Source organism: Manacus vitellinus, unplaced genomic scaffold (assembly GCF_001715985.3).
Source record: "Manacus vitellinus isolate BGI_N305 unplaced genomic scaffold, ASM171598v3 scaffold_24_pilon, whole genome shotgun sequence".
Lineage (NCBI taxonomy): Eukaryota > Metazoa > Chordata > Aves > Passeriformes > Pipridae > Manacus > Manacus vitellinus.
The window spans coordinates 162,051-177,374 of NW_021939798.1; the positions used below are offsets into that span (position 1 = coordinate 162,051).

A 15,324-nucleotide genomic window follows, 5' to 3' on the forward strand; every position below is an offset into this window, starting at 1 on the left:
TAGGCAGAAACCTGAGGTAGGAAAGGAAGAGAGTTTGACTGTAGCAAACCTGTGGCAAGCCTGAGGGGGTGAAGGACTCACACTCCAGTTAAATAGCCAATCCTAAGTAGTCCTAATTGTAGAGTGAGCTGTCACTGGAACTCTCAGATGGCCACTTATGCACAGGTATAGGTGTGCTTCCCCATAACTATTTGCTCTTCAGTTTGCAAAGCCAAAGAACTGGACACTGGCACAAAGCAGTGCTGTCTGCTTCAGTCTGAGTTCTGCAGAGCTGCTGAGTAACGGCTCTTCCAGGTAGTAGTAATGAACCTGCTTAGAAAAGTTGTCCTTTACCCTTATCTTCCTGTCTTGACCTTCTTAGGGCAACAGAACAGCGATTTCCAGGCCTCCTCTCTTTACTGAGGAACCCAGCAATCTCTCTGGCTACAAGTCCTTGCTCCTCACTAACTCAGTGCTCTGACACATGCTGCCCACTTCTGCAGCCTGAGGCATGAAGTCATCACAGCATTGCTGCACTTTTCCCACAATTTATGATGATCCTTGGTTTTGACCTTTATGTATGCACCCACACTACGGTGTACGTATGCATCAGTGTTTTGACACTGTTTTTGAGGCTCCAATTAAAAATTTCCACTACAGTTTGAGGGGAAAAAACTCCCAGAGAGTTCCTGCAGAGCCACAACCCTGAGAGGCTCGCTGACATGGTGTTCACAGAATCACAGAATGATTTAGGTTGGAAGGGACCTTAGTGTTGGAGCATGCATTCCTCAGTTAGACGTATCCTTACTTGGAGACGTTGCAGTGGCTAGATGTTATTTTAAAAACACAGAAAACACTTAAAATTAAGTGAAAATTTCATTTACTGGATTGTACAGAGAAATCTGATATATAAACCAGCTTACTCATCCTTGCTAGAGAACACAAACTTCATTCCTTTTAGAGAAACATTCATGTGCTTGGCTGCATGTCATGCTTTAGAAACAAAATGTCTTTACAAAATACCCAAAGTTTATTGCAGACTCTCTCTTTTAGCTATGGCATTATTTGTGAAGGGATTAGCCAAAAAGCGCATCAACTGTACACAATTACATTTGTTTAGTCTGTAAATCTTCTCAATAGTTTTAAAAGACAGTTAAACTGTTTTGTTAAAGAAAAACAATTACCCCTGTGATCTTATCTGGAGGTTTAACTCAAACATTTTGAAGGAGCACAGAATTAAATTCTAAATAGGAGTTCTGCTGTACGTATGATGCTGCTTTGCTCTAGAAAGTGGAGCAATCCAAATACCTTGGCTCCCTGATGCATGCAAACTGCTAGCCACAGGAAAACCTACTGTTTCTGGTGGAGAGAACACGTTATTTAATGAGTAATTTATCATGTTGCCATTGTCAATGGAACTGAAAAACAGTTGTGAGGCTTACGTGTGCATCTATTCTTTTCTATTGGTGTTTATGCTAATGAACATTTCTTCTGAATTTCTGATTCTTCTTTTTCACTCATACTAGGATAATTCTGAAATTGTGTGCTTGAGAAGTCACAGCATATTGGAAAGATTTCTAAGTGTGAAATTCAATTTATTGGGAAAAAATGAGTAAGCATTAAAGAAATCAGGATATAAAATGAACATCAAACATGAATAATCAGCAGAACTTTCCACCTTCTGGTATGATTTCACAGTGCTTCTGCCTGTCACTGCATGCTCTGGTCCTGCAGGAGCAGGGAACTAGATTCACAGAGGGATTTACAAACTGAAATCAGCACAGAGATGTCACTCGTGTTCACACAGGCAGCTCCTAATCTGGTGAGTCTCTGCTTTTCTGGCAGTGGCTATCACCAGGCTTAGCAGTCAAAGGACTCAACAGCACCATGTAGTTCAAATCCTGTTTCTGCTTGCAGTGCCCGCGAGGCTAAATTTAGAGCTCATAAATAAAACAAAAAAACCCCCAAACCACCCACCAGGTAAAGACATTTTCATGAACTTTCTACCTAAAATAATGAGAACTATGTCCAGGTGCAGGAGCAGTTCTGCATAAAAAAGTTGCTTTTTAAGCTCTTAAATCTGTACTTAATATCATATGTGAGAATATATTGTAATTATAATAGTTATAAGATACAATTATTATAATGTATTATAATTGGTATTTAATATCATCCATTATTAACTCTAATGTCCACAGTATTTTGTGAATTTTTTTGCATATTTCCATGAAATAATTCAGATGCCAAATATTATTTAAAAGTTATGCTGATAAATGACATGCCAAAATTAACTATATCTTGCTAGCATAACCCAGGTGAAGCACGAAAAATGATAGAAATAAAATACATGGAAAAAGCAATTGTCACTGGTATTTCTCCTGTCCCCGTTTCCACTGGTGTGGCAGATAAACTGCTTGTTTTCATACTTACTGCATATATGCTTAAGGTATTAATGACTCCAAGCCTTTCAGGATTGCTAGACAATTAACAGTGGCCTCAAAATGCTATTGGTTAACGCTAGGTATAATGAAAAATATTGAAGATTCTGGGTATGTGAATTTCTTTTTAAGCTTTTGTCCGAGAAAAGCAGAAACATTTCTGGAAAAGTATATGAGTGTGAAACCAATTGAATGCTGTCAGCTGCATTGTATATGGTTATAGTACCTTTGTAGTTGTGATATAAACATTGCCTTGAGACTGAGATTATTTTTCTCTTAATCAGCACTTGTGTCACAGATGCCTTTAGACATACCAAAAGAAGGGCATTTCCTGAAGAACTGGGAATAAATCTGCATGTCTGTGCCAGCCTGTGGAGTTGAGATGCAGCCTGGAAGCTGCTTTGGTCTGAGATCAAACACAGAGAGAAGGCAAATGGAAAAAATAATTTTGGCGTTGGTTTAAAACAAGTTCTATTTCTAGGATTTTTTTAAGGTGTTTATTTATATCAATTTTGAAGGAACAATAACAATTCAAAATAGCTGTAACACTCAATACAGCTGTACTTTGAATTAACACTGATCACTTAATATAGAACTAATTTGTAAAAAGCACCCAAATGAGATCTGTCTCAGTAGTCTCATATGCAAACCCCAATAAACACATAGATGGTATGACAAACCAAGTAGCACTTTTTTGCCTTAGCATGTTTAGAAATAGCACCAGTTATAGCAGTAGTGGTTTGGGAAAAAAGTATTATATGCTAGTAAAATGAAGTTCAAACTGGGTTGTATATAGTCTCTTCTTCTCAGTATCTGCACAAAATGTGCCCTGCATTTGCCAAGGCACTGCACAAAAACAACCGACTGGGTACTTCAATAACAATAATAAGTAAATTGGTTGCCTTTTTGAAAATTAAGCAGCACTGTTTATATTTATGGTTTTAACAATAATGTCATCCTTAAAGTAAAGCTTCACGTATTTCCTGCACGCTGATTTTTTCCTCTCACTTTCTTTCTCTTACAGGGTTTTTTGGTAGCAGTTCTGTATTGCTTTGCTAATGGAGAGGTAAGACACAGTTTATGAGAAAAGTTTTTAGTTTGTTAGTGAAGTATATTAATGACACTCAAAAGGATGAACACACTGACCAGCTCTGCTTATTGAGAACATGTGTGCATTCTTTTGAGCTGGTAAAATTTTGTGAACAGGACAGCAAGAACTCTCACAGCTTTGGGATTCAAATGCAAAGTATTTCCACTGAAGCCTGAGTGGTGTCTGAGATACCATGATATGAGATAACCATACTGGAGGTATGGTTAGCCTGTGGTGTCTGAGATACCACCAGAAACTTATGGTCAGTCACACACCTAAACCCCACTCCTTTATTCAGCTGAAACCCCAGACTGCATGGTTGGTCAGGCTGAACCCCTTAGTTTACCCCTGAACTCCATGTGAAGTGACCATATTTAGGGTTCTATGATATCTTAGACAGCAACATGCTGAAAAAATAGTTTAATAGAATCACAGAATGGTTTGGGTTGGAAGGGACCTTAAAGATCATCTTCCAATCTCCTGCAACAGTCAGAGACACTTTTTAATGTGTGCACATCCCTAAACTTGCTGTAAGGGATTCCTTGTCTGGAAGTTGTCTCCTGCTGTGCCTCAAGGGACAGCTGGGGGTTCAATTTGCTCTGCACCAGGATGTAGACGGAGCAGAGATGACAGCAGAGAAAGCTAACCTCCTGCCAGTATGGGGTGAAGACTGAAATCACACCAGGTTACTCAGAGGTTTGTCCAGCTAAACTTCGAACCCCCCAGCCCAAGGACAGAGGTTCCACCACCTCTCTGGTCCTCTGTTCCAGTGCTTCTCCATACTCAGGAGGGAATATTTTTTCCATATATTGTCATAGAATCGTGGAATTGTTTTAAGTTGGAAAACACCTTAAAAAGATTGAGTCCACTTGTTAACCCAGTACTGCAAGTCTGCCACTAGACCATGTCCCCAAGTGTCACAACCACATAAATGTCTCCAGGGATGGTGACTCAATCACTCCCCTGGGCAGCCTGTTTGATATAGAATATTTTGCTAATGTCTAATATAAACTTCCCCTGGTGCAACTGGAGGCCATTTTTTCTTGTCCTCTCCCTTGTTCACCGGGAGTAGAGCCCTATTTCCCCTAGTTCCCCCATCCTGTCAGGGAGTTGCAGAGCCAGAAGGTCCCCCCTGAACCTCCTTTTCTCCTGGGTGAGTGCTCACAGCTCCCTCAGCTGCTCCTGCTGCTCCAGACCCTTTCTGTATATATTTCAGTTTGTAATCACTGTCTCTTGTGTCCCTACCAAACACCTCTGCAGAGTGCCTGACTCCACCTCCTCCATGATCTCCTTATAGAAAGTATCTGGGCTTTGAAGCGTAAATATATCTCCTCATAGGGCAAGTGCCCCAGTGCTGATCTCTGCCGATAAGTTCAAGCTTATCAACACAGTTCCTATACTGGGGGTTCAAAATTAGTCACGGTATTCAAAGGTGATCTGAGTAAGGGAGAACAACTGCTTCTCTTGAACTACTACTGGCCCTCCTCCTGTCCATACAGTCCAGTGACAGCTGCATGCTACCTCTGCCTTATCACTCTGACTGCACAGAATCATATAATCACAGACTGGTTTGGGTTGGAATGGACTTTAAAGCTTACCTCATTCCACCCACATCTCATCTAAATCTCTCCTCTTGTTGTTTAAAACTGTTCCTCCCTCGTCCAATCACTATCTGCACATGTGAAAAGTGGCTCTCCCTCTTTTTCTATGTCCTGTTTGGGCACTGGAACGGGCTCTGAGGTCTCCCCAGAGCCTTCTCCAGGCTGAACACCTCAGCTTTCTCAGCCTGACTTGCTACAAACTGCCTTGGAAAATGATACTGTGTAGGCTGTGGAATTAATCTCACTTAATTTTAAATGTTTTCTAAGTTGAATCTTGCTGTCTGTACTTCCCTTGTATTTGGCCTGGGTGCAGACTGCCACAATTGGAATAAACAGACACATATCCAGCATCAGAACACTGGCACAGACAGTTGTCATGGGACACACTACACAAACAGGACTACAGGAATTGGACACCTTTCTAAAGACATCAGTGAAACAAATGGATGTGCTTTATACAGAAGGTAGACCAGATGTTCCTAATATCTATAAAGGAAATGTGCTGTAATTTCAGAAGTACTTAAATGAAAAAGAGAACTGGCACTTGTCTGCAATAGAGGAGTGCTTGTCTGACACTTGTGAAGGGCACAGAACTGCTATCAGCTCTCATCAGCAGTTGAAAGTTGCTCTTTTGGCCTTCTACCACCTGGTCCAGCTGAGTTCTCAGGCCAAAGTTCTGCTGGTTAGAGCCAGGGGAAGTCCTGGTCCTCCACATGGGGCTGGAGCCTGCCCTCCAGCTGCAGCATGGGCTCAGGGGGTGCAGGCAGTGGGACATCCAGTGCTGAGGATTTCAGTCAGGCTTTAACAAAACAAATCAGCTCCACGAGCACAACATTCTGGCAAAACTGCATGGTCTTCATTTCCACAGCGCCTGGGCTTTCCTCCTCTTCACTCTATCAGGCTGTAAACTGAGAAGTCACTTGAGCTCTCCCGCACACATGCATAAGATTTGCAGAGGAAAATCCTTCCTTAGAGCGCAGAGGTTGGGCTTTTCAGGTTGACTTAGCCAACAAGTCTGTTCCTACCTTAGAAGGACCCCACCAGGTACAAGTGAAGCCCCAAAGAGACAGGAAGCTCAGGACTGCACAGTTCCTCTCATTTTACATCTAGTATTTGTGTTAGTGAACTACAGGGTGGTCACAAGCCATCGCTATGACCAGACTGTTTTCTCCTCCACCCAGGTGAAAGCAGAACTCCAGAAGCAGTGGTCCCGTTTCCTGCTGGCAGATCCCTTTGGCTGCAAACTCTGCTTTCTTGGGGAAAACATAAAATACCTCAGAAAATGTTCACAGAAGCGAAAAAACCAGCATTTCAGCAGCAAACACCGCTTGTGCCTGGAGGTGAGCAAACCCTGGGGCATGCAGCTGCAGCAGGTGCTGGTGAGGCAGAGGACAGACTTCAACCTGGAGCCCTGCTCCGCACTCCCATCCCACCCACGGACAAGCATGTCAGACAGCAGCGAGGGAGAGGTCACCACTGGAGAGACAACTGAGGAAGTCTTTGAGGAAAGTGAGATTTAGAAAGCTGTCCACTGGGACAGCACCTGCCAACAGCCAGTGCTGTGAAAGATCTTCTTTCACCTCCAGACTGTTCAGAGTTCTGGGATGTGCAATGCAAGGAGGAAGGAGTTAATATCCCAGATGTTCCAGTTTTCTTAATCTGAGAAAAATCGTATCTGCATGTTGCTAACCTGTGTGGCTGGGTAGAAGAGGTCTGAATCAAAAAATGCTCTCAGCTGACCAGTCTGGAAGGTAGCTGATGCTGAGAGTGATGTGCACAGGAAAGCAGGATGTACTCTGGAAACAAGTAGACTCTGAACGCGCATTGTGTCCCAGCAGCTTCATCCATACATGACTGCCCTTTGACTCACATAATAAAGAAGTTGTTAATTTTTCTTTTTCATAGGATTGTTTCATAAATAAAGATATGTGTGTGGAAGACTCTTCACAGATTGAAATCATCCCCCATCTCAAAAAACCACCCCAATTTCAGACCAAACCAGACACGTTTTGTTTAAGCAAAATGACATGAGATACTTATATACATTAAATTCCAAAAAACAAACTTGAGTTGAACCAAACTTCTGCTTGCATTTTAATTCTCACATACAACTCATCCAGAGACCTATGAAATTCAATTGTTTGTTAAGATCCAGTTTCCAAAGTGGTGAACACGAGCCAATTGGCATCCTGAAAAGAAAAAAGAAAAAGGCGGCAGAAAGGTTAGCAGGTAATATTTATCTGCAATATAAATGCCTACCCTAGGTCTCACGTGTTCATTCTCTAGCCTGCAGCCAGTTACATAGCACAGTTATTCATTTTCCCTGTACTTTACTGGCGAGCATTCTATTTTAACACAGATGCCTGCAAATGTAAAAATATCCATAACCTTGGCAACTGACTCCAAGTTTGACCAAGTGACCTCTAGAGGATCCTTCCCACCTCAACCAGTCTGTGTTTCAGTGAGAACACCACATGTCAAATAACTGTTTTTAAGGGCTGCTTGTGGGTTCTATTCACATGGCTTGTCCCCATCAGGTGCCCATGCTGTGCCTGCCCTTCTAGCTTTCCCTGCTCCTACACTTCTCTATGGGGAGACTTTGTTCTCTGACCCCTGCTTCTAGCTTTGCAACCCCAAAGGACACTTTTTTAAGACAGGGGGCTTATATCTTCAATGTATTGTTTGAGCAGTATGATTGTATGCAGCTTATGTAACTTACCAACGCTTTCAAAATTATTTATCAGACTTAAAAGGTTTAGCCACGTAAACTTTAGCAGTTACGATATGCTGTTTTGTTGCAAAGAACAGACCAATTAATTGACTACCACTAGGTCAAGAACATATTTGAGCTATCACATTTCTGGCATCTTAAAATGTATTTCTTTTACTGTTCTATCTGTGTTTAACAATCTATTTAATCAATACAAAGTTTGTATTTCAGTAATATATTAATAAAGTGTAAATATTTGATTCATTTAAAAATATATGTGCAGTTTTAAAATGCTTTTTATTTAAATGTGCATTCTGTTTATATAGCATTTTACTGCAATGGATTTCTTCAGCACCCACTGGAAACACCAGACACCACACGTATGTCGTGTCTTCCCCAATTTAAAATAGACGGATTTCTTCTAGAGCTGTTGTTTAAGATATTAAAGAGCTTGAACTGGTTTAGAATGTGTTTTACTTGGGTTTTTAAAATGTGTGAAAACTGTAAGATTTTACTTCACCTCAGTGAAATAGTTTACTTTTAATTGCATTGTAAAGTGTTTCAGATGATCAAGAAACCAGTTTTCTGTGCTCTCAACAGCAGTCCCTGTAGCTGGATTTTTCCTTTCTATTATGTGTTTGGGCTTTTTGCCTCTTTCAGTTTATTAAAATCAACTGTTGTTATATAAGCAGGCCCTGGAGGCCTGAGGTCTGATAAAAACAATCATCACATGGATTCCTTCAGAAAGCATGTTTTAAGTAGATAAATCAGCAAGATTCATCATAAGATTATAGCATTATTTATTATACCATTAAAGTACAGAAGTTGTTAGATCTAGATGGCCACACACATGAGGTCTTTTTAGAGAATTATTACAAGCTCCTCAGTTCTAAATAAACTATTTCTAGAAGACAGCAGGGAACTCCACAATTCAAATATGTTTAGTACAGTCAGTGTCACATCTGTGGAAAGTCTGTAGGAATGCTGACTGTCCTCCTGGGGAGCTGAACGTCTGTATCCAGGTATCCTCCTGGGATCTTCCTTCCAGTCTTCATGGAGCCCCAGAAGGGACAGTACAGCCCAAGGAGCTGATAAAATCAGCTGCAGTGGGTCCCTGGGCTGTGACAGAAGCCAGGGGACTCTCCAGGGATCCTACAAGCGCACAAACTGGACAGTCAAAAACAGTTGGAAGAAAGAACAAGAAATATGATCTTGCTTGGACAAAAAAAGTGGAGGAGACAGACTGACCTAAGCTGGTATTTGTTTACAAGTGACATTTTATGTAAATTACTTATCCAATTTGCACATAGACTAATTATCAGACAACGGAAACTTCAACATTCCCCCAGGGGTTTATGCTTGTGTAGACCCAGTAAGGCCTTTTCTCTTTATCAATTTATTGCTCCCCAGATTTTCACTGCCCTATGAGAAAGCCTGGTGAGAGTCTGTGTTCTTCCCTCTTGGTGAGAGAGCCCATCCTCCCACAGTCCTGTCAAGTTTGGGTTCTGCGGAGTCAGTCCATTAAGTAAGGCAAGTGACATATTAACGCTTAGGTCATCAGAGACAACCCATGCCAAAACCTGATTCCCACAGCTTTGGAGTTGTCTTTGCCAAGGATTTTGCTTTCCATCAAAACTTGCATGACAAAAACCCAAAAAAAGCAAAAACAAACAAACAAACAAGATAGAATTTCAAGCCTATAATAGCTTATGAGGTTCAGCAGAGTTTTCCCATTAGATGTAATGTGATAATGATCCAAGAGGTACAAATAAGGTTTATTCAGTCTCAGTCATCTGCTATGAGACATGCTATAAATCTTTATGTTTTAGTACACCTAGAGCATACCCTTCCAGACACAATGGCTCCTCCTACAGCCAGAGATGTCAACTATACGCTAATTATTCATGCGTACTTACATTCTTTGTTAAATATACTGCTTCTACATGACAGAGTCTGTGCCTCAAAGGTTCAAAAGTAAAGCACAAACATTCCAATCTGGAGAGCTCTGTCAGCTCTGCCTTGGAATCAATAATACTGGTCCTTCCTTTCAGGACACAGCTGTTTCTTTTCATTTACTTCTGGAATTTTATCACTTTTTCCTATGAGTCTCAGCTCTCAGTAAAGGAAATCCTATGATCTGTAAAATTCTTCCTGATGTTAGTAACTTTTTTTTTCTTTTAATCAAGTCTATTTTACTGACATCATCATTTTTCAGCTTTCATAGCAACAACAGCTCTGCATTTTTAACTATTTCTTTTCAACCTGCCATTCAAAATCTCACAAACTCCCTGCTGAGCTAAAATGTCATCTTGTGTTTAGGTATCTCTGCAGTCATTCCTGGACCCACATAGAACTACAGTGAGAAGCAGCTGCTTGTGAATTGTGTCATTGCAATTAGCTCCAGGAAATTAAAGTTCAGCTGCCACATAACCAGTCCTCAAAGTCTCGAAGGCTCGGTTCCCTTGTGCATTGTGTTCATCACATTGTAATAATTATTTTCTCCCATCACAGCTAAATACTTTCCTTGTTTGCTGTTCAGCTTGTTTCTTTGCCTTCTCTGGAGTCAGATCTGATTTTAAGCCCAGCATCACCCCTGCAGACAGTGCCCAGTAGAGCCCTTGGGCTGCTCACTCACTCCCAGAGCCTGGCCTCTTCCCTGTGTGCATCTGAGTCCCTCGTTGACAGCCCTGTCCACCCAGCATTTCATCTCTGCCCCAGATGCCATAATCCTGATGATTTTACCCTGTTCCACATGGGCCCTTTCCTCTCAGGACCCTAGTTTCCCTGCCTGGAGGACCGTATGATTTCCAGAAAATGGTTGGATTTGGAGGGAGTATGGTTTGCCGCCGTGTGGAGACCTGAATCCATGTGATGTGTACCCTAAACCAGAGACACCACATGGGCCACATCCACAGCAGTGATGATGAGGCCGATTGAATGCTCCTGGCTTCCTCTCCTCCTTTGTCTTTAAGGGGTAGTGCTTAGGTCTGGCTCAGTTGTACTGCTCTGGGGTTGCAGTGTGCCCTGCTGCAGTCCCTTCCTCAGGTAGACAGCAAGGCTGAGCAAAGACAGTGTAAAACACTACCTAGAAGAACCTAAGGAAAGCAATGACAACAACAAAAAAGCACTGTGGGAATTCTTTAGCTTTTTCCATTCTTCTTTGTCTCTCAGAGAAGGAAACAGGTGGATTTATTGAACTTTATTTGTAAAAGGTATCACAGAAGATCACTATCTATCTATCATCTATCTATCCCTTTATCTGGTAACTCGAGTACAGTCAGAACATTATGCTGCCTAGAGCACATTAAATGTGGAAATCCCTGAGGTGTCCAGGAAAGACTGATGTTCTGCCTGGGTGCTGCTGCAGCTCACACAGAGGGATAGTCCTATAAGGAGGTAGTGAAAGTCAGCACAGAAACAGCAGCAGTGGTAGATAAGAGTGATGAAGTCTGGTGGAAATGAAGAAAGTGGATTTGCGGACAGGACTTATGGAATTGAACACTGCCAGGAACAAGAAAAGGTGTTGCAGGATAACAAAGCAGACATACCATTTAGAGGGAAAGGGTGCAGAGTGGAGAGGGAGACAGCAACTGTAGGAACTCAGGGAATAACCATTATGAACTGCATCAGCAATCCGGGTGGGAGAAGAGCTGGCTGGAGAAGCGCCTGGATGAGAAGATGCCCTTGGATGACATGTGTGGTGGGAGAGAAAGCAGGAAGAAATGGGGAGGTCAAAAGGAGAATCATTTACTGGAGGCATAGTGGGAAGTTAAGGGTTTGACTCTGAAATGAGGCAATGAGATAGAGGAGTGTGTATGGTCAAGGCAGGAATTGAGGGACCTCAAGGAAGTGCTTGTGTCCAAGGGTAAAGGGGAGATGCTGTCTTTACTGGGTGAGCAACAGGTAGGTGTGATTGTAAAAAAAAAAAGCACAGGTTAAAAGCAGCACAGGCAGTATCTGTGCAAGAAAACCATTTAAACCATTTGTGCTGGAGCCATTGCCTATTGCCATTGCCGATACTTCAGTGATTACTGATAGCTCCACACATGGATTGTAGAGACGACTTGGTATTTTCACTGTTGTAACCACCTCATTTGTAAACCAAGCCTGTGCCCAAACTGCTTCTCTAGGTCTTCTCTCCTGTACCATGTCATAGAGGTAATGCTATGGGAAGGTTATATGAGTTCCAAAAACTCATGGGAGACAAAAAAATCTGTCAAGTGCTGTTTAACTACAACATTGACACTGCTGGGGAAGAGAGTACCTCAGCAGAGGGTCAAAGTGTAATCTAGGGATGAATCACAACGTATTTCATGTGTTCCTTACAAAGCTTTCTTCTCCCACCCTTCTCTAAGAAACTGGTGCGTACTGGTCACTGGCATGCCAGGACACAGGACTACATGGACCTTTGTTCTAATCCAGATTTTTACTTTTCACAGACTTGGGAGGTAAGAAATGAGTTTGCTTCAGCAATAGAGAAGACTGAGGAAAAGCATAAAGCAACAAAGACCAAAAAGGCATTGAGCACACATCTGCCTGTGATATATGTAAGCACCACAGCAACCAGACTGTTAACTATGCTCTTAAGCACACAGCTGCACACATTTGCAGGCATTTTCATGATAATGTGAGCCAACATGAAGGATCCCTGGGAACTGTGAGCAGTGCTAAGACGGCATCCTGACTAAACTCCCACATTTTCACATTTCATCACAGTGTCATCCAGCAGCCTTGCTTCCTTTTACATAGACTTGGAGAAATTGAAAGGGCAGTGGGAAGAGCCCCTGAAGCCTGTACCTGTGATCAGAGCCATGAATGGTACTGAGGAACTCAGCTTAAAGAAAGACATACAAGAAGTTGATATAAAAAAAGAGTCCCGGTCTCTGAACAAACAAGCAGACAAATGATACAGTCTTGAAGCATTTGCTAAGTCTACCAAAAAAAAAAAAATCATAGCTCTGTAAATAAAAAGACTGTAACTTCTGCTGTAGCTCACAGACACTTGAGTGTTTGGTTTTCTACTTTAGAAAACAGTAAGTCAAAATCAAATCAGAAATGGATGTTTTCATCCTCCGCTTTCAGGGACTTGTGAACAAACCAGTGCAAACAGCCTGGAGCACAGACCAGTGAGGCTGGACTGTTTGTGCCTACAATAAATACTTCACTAGAGCATGTTTGTAATTTTTTTTCATTTGTATAAGGACTGAGACAGTAATTTCCAGAAGTGAGATTGAGTAAGAAATGTGACATGAGTATTTCTGTGGTTTGAGTCGAGCTAGAAAATTCTGACTGCTGAAACCTTCCCTGTGCATGAGGTCAGTTCAATATAAGATGTGCAAACAGCATTCCTTGGGCCATTTGGTCTCAACCATCAGTTCAGAAATTGCCATATATAATGAAACCAGATGACAGAAATGGTGGTTGGAACCTGTGTAGCAAACCAGGAAAGATTACAAGAGTTGAGTTAAACCAATTGCTTTAATTTTGCGCATAGCTTTACTTTTTAAGGGCCTCATGCAGGACACATTGACCTCTAAGGCTTCAAAACCACTTTCAGCCCATTCAGCTTGTAGAATAAGTTTAACTTCTTCAACTGACTCACAGTAGTAGCTATGACTTCTCCTATGCCATGACCTTGTGTGAATCCTTCCATGAGCACTGCAAATCATCATAAGCATCTGCGACCTTCCGCAGCTTGGTTCTCTGTCCATCCTAAGCACTGCAAGGCAGTTGTCTCTTCTTGTGTTTGCACAGTGGCCAACACAGATAAAGACAGGCCCAACAGATCATTGTTAGACCTCTAAATGCACCAACAGGACTTACCTGCCCTATGGCTGCCACCCATACTCTCCGCCCACGGTTCCAGGAACACTGCTTAACTTCAGCCTGAGCCATGTTGTAGGTGTCTCAGGTATGTTGTAGGTGCAGTTACCTGCAGCTTTTCCTCTTGAATGGACCTCAGACCTTGCTTGTAGCCTTGTTTCTCAGTCCTGTCTGTCTCCCCCTGACAAAATTCCATGGATGAACCATGGATGAATTCCTTGTCTTGGGATGCCGATGAACCCAGTTAACAGTACCCTGTTTTTTCCACACTTTTCAGACCTGATCAGTGAGGGTTCTGCCTGTGCTGTGGTCACTGAGCTCCTAGTTTGTTCCACCCTCACAGAGCAACCCTGACTCTTGCTGCTTCCTGACACCATTGCTGAGCACATTTTTCATCAGGAAACATGACGATCTGCAATGGTTATATAAATGAAACATCAGAAGATGTGAGTAGGAACTGCATTGGATTCCATCAGAGAATTGTCCAGCATAGGATTAGGTGGCCCCTTTCCAGGTTGGTCATCCTGTCATCCATCTGGTAGACATGCTGGTTGCCTTGGTGCTTCCAAAATTGCAGCCTCCCATAGTAAAAAACTTCAGCATTACTTCTTTCTAACTTCAGGTTATGCCTTGCTCTTTAAGCAAGGTGTCATGTGGTGCCTAACCTCTGTTTTGCCCTAGAAAAATGCTGTAAGTGCAAGGCTTTTCCCTGAAACCCCATCAAAGGTTTCAGGTTAGGGTTAAGAAGTAATGATTGAAGTAAGGTAAGTAATGTGGCTGCAAGTGTCATGTTGGCCTCTGATGACCATACATCAAGGTCATATATGAAGAAAATGATGCAGTTAGAAATATGTCACATGGCACATCACAGGACATGGCCTGTCACCTCCTCTTTCCTGGCCCTGTTCTGAATTGGGCCACACTGAGGCACTGTAGACTGACAATGATTAAGAATGAGTCAATTGTGGCAACAAAGTCGGATTTGAAAAAGCAGACGGCTTTCACTTTTGTGGCTGAGGGGATGATCTCTCTGCTGTTGGCTCCATCACCATTCCTGGTAATACACCTTGCTATTTTCAACTGCCACAGATGCAGTTCTTTAACATCCTAATCTGGAGCCCTCTTAAGGCAAAGAGCGAGGCACACTGACATCTGCTGTGGAAGTTTGTCACTTGCACTCCAAAAACTGCACTGTGAGGCTTTGAAGTGTAGGGGAGTGAAAGGGCACTGGACACATAACCTCAGGGTTTCTTCTCAGGGAGCAAGCTGCTTAAAAAAAAAAATCATTAAGCTATGTTCTGACATAACACAGAATCACAGAATCTGCTGATTTGGAAGGGACCCACTATGATCATCGAGTCCAACCCTTAGCCATGCACAGGACCATCCCCACCCAGGAGTCACCCCCTGTGCCCCAGAGGATCAGCCAAACCCTCCTGGAGCTCTGGCAGCCTTGGGGCTGTGCCCACTGCCCTGGGGAGCCTGGGCAGTGCCCAATCAGCCTCTGGGGGAAGAACCTTTGGCTGAGATCCAACCTGAGCCTGCCCTGACACAGCTCCAGCCATTCCCTGGCTGCTGTCCCTGATCCCCCCAGAGCACAGCTCAGTCCCTGCCCCTCCTCTGCCCCTCCCCAGGCAGATGGAACTGCAGTGAGATCTCCCCTCAGTCTCCTCTAGCTGAACA

The 15,324-nt window shown here is 42.6% G+C and overlaps 1 protein-coding gene across 2 annotated transcripts in view; it reads left to right on the forward strand.

Moving 5' to 3' along the window:
• Positions 1-7,010, forward strand: part of GLP2R (glucagon like peptide 2 receptor) — a 39,512-nt gene extending 32,502 nt beyond the window's left edge. For both annotated transcript variants that reach the window (XM_018073142.1, XM_008933691.2), the window contains exons 13-14: positions 3,442-3,483; positions 6,290-7,010. In XM_018073142.1, coding sequence (XP_017928631.1) covers positions 3,442-3,483; positions 6,290-6,628 — 381 coding nt within the window. In that variant the 3' untranslated portion in view covers positions 6,629-7,010. The remainder of the gene's footprint in view (positions 1-3,441; positions 3,484-6,289) is intronic.
• Positions 7,011-15,324: the final 8,314 nt, after the last annotated feature.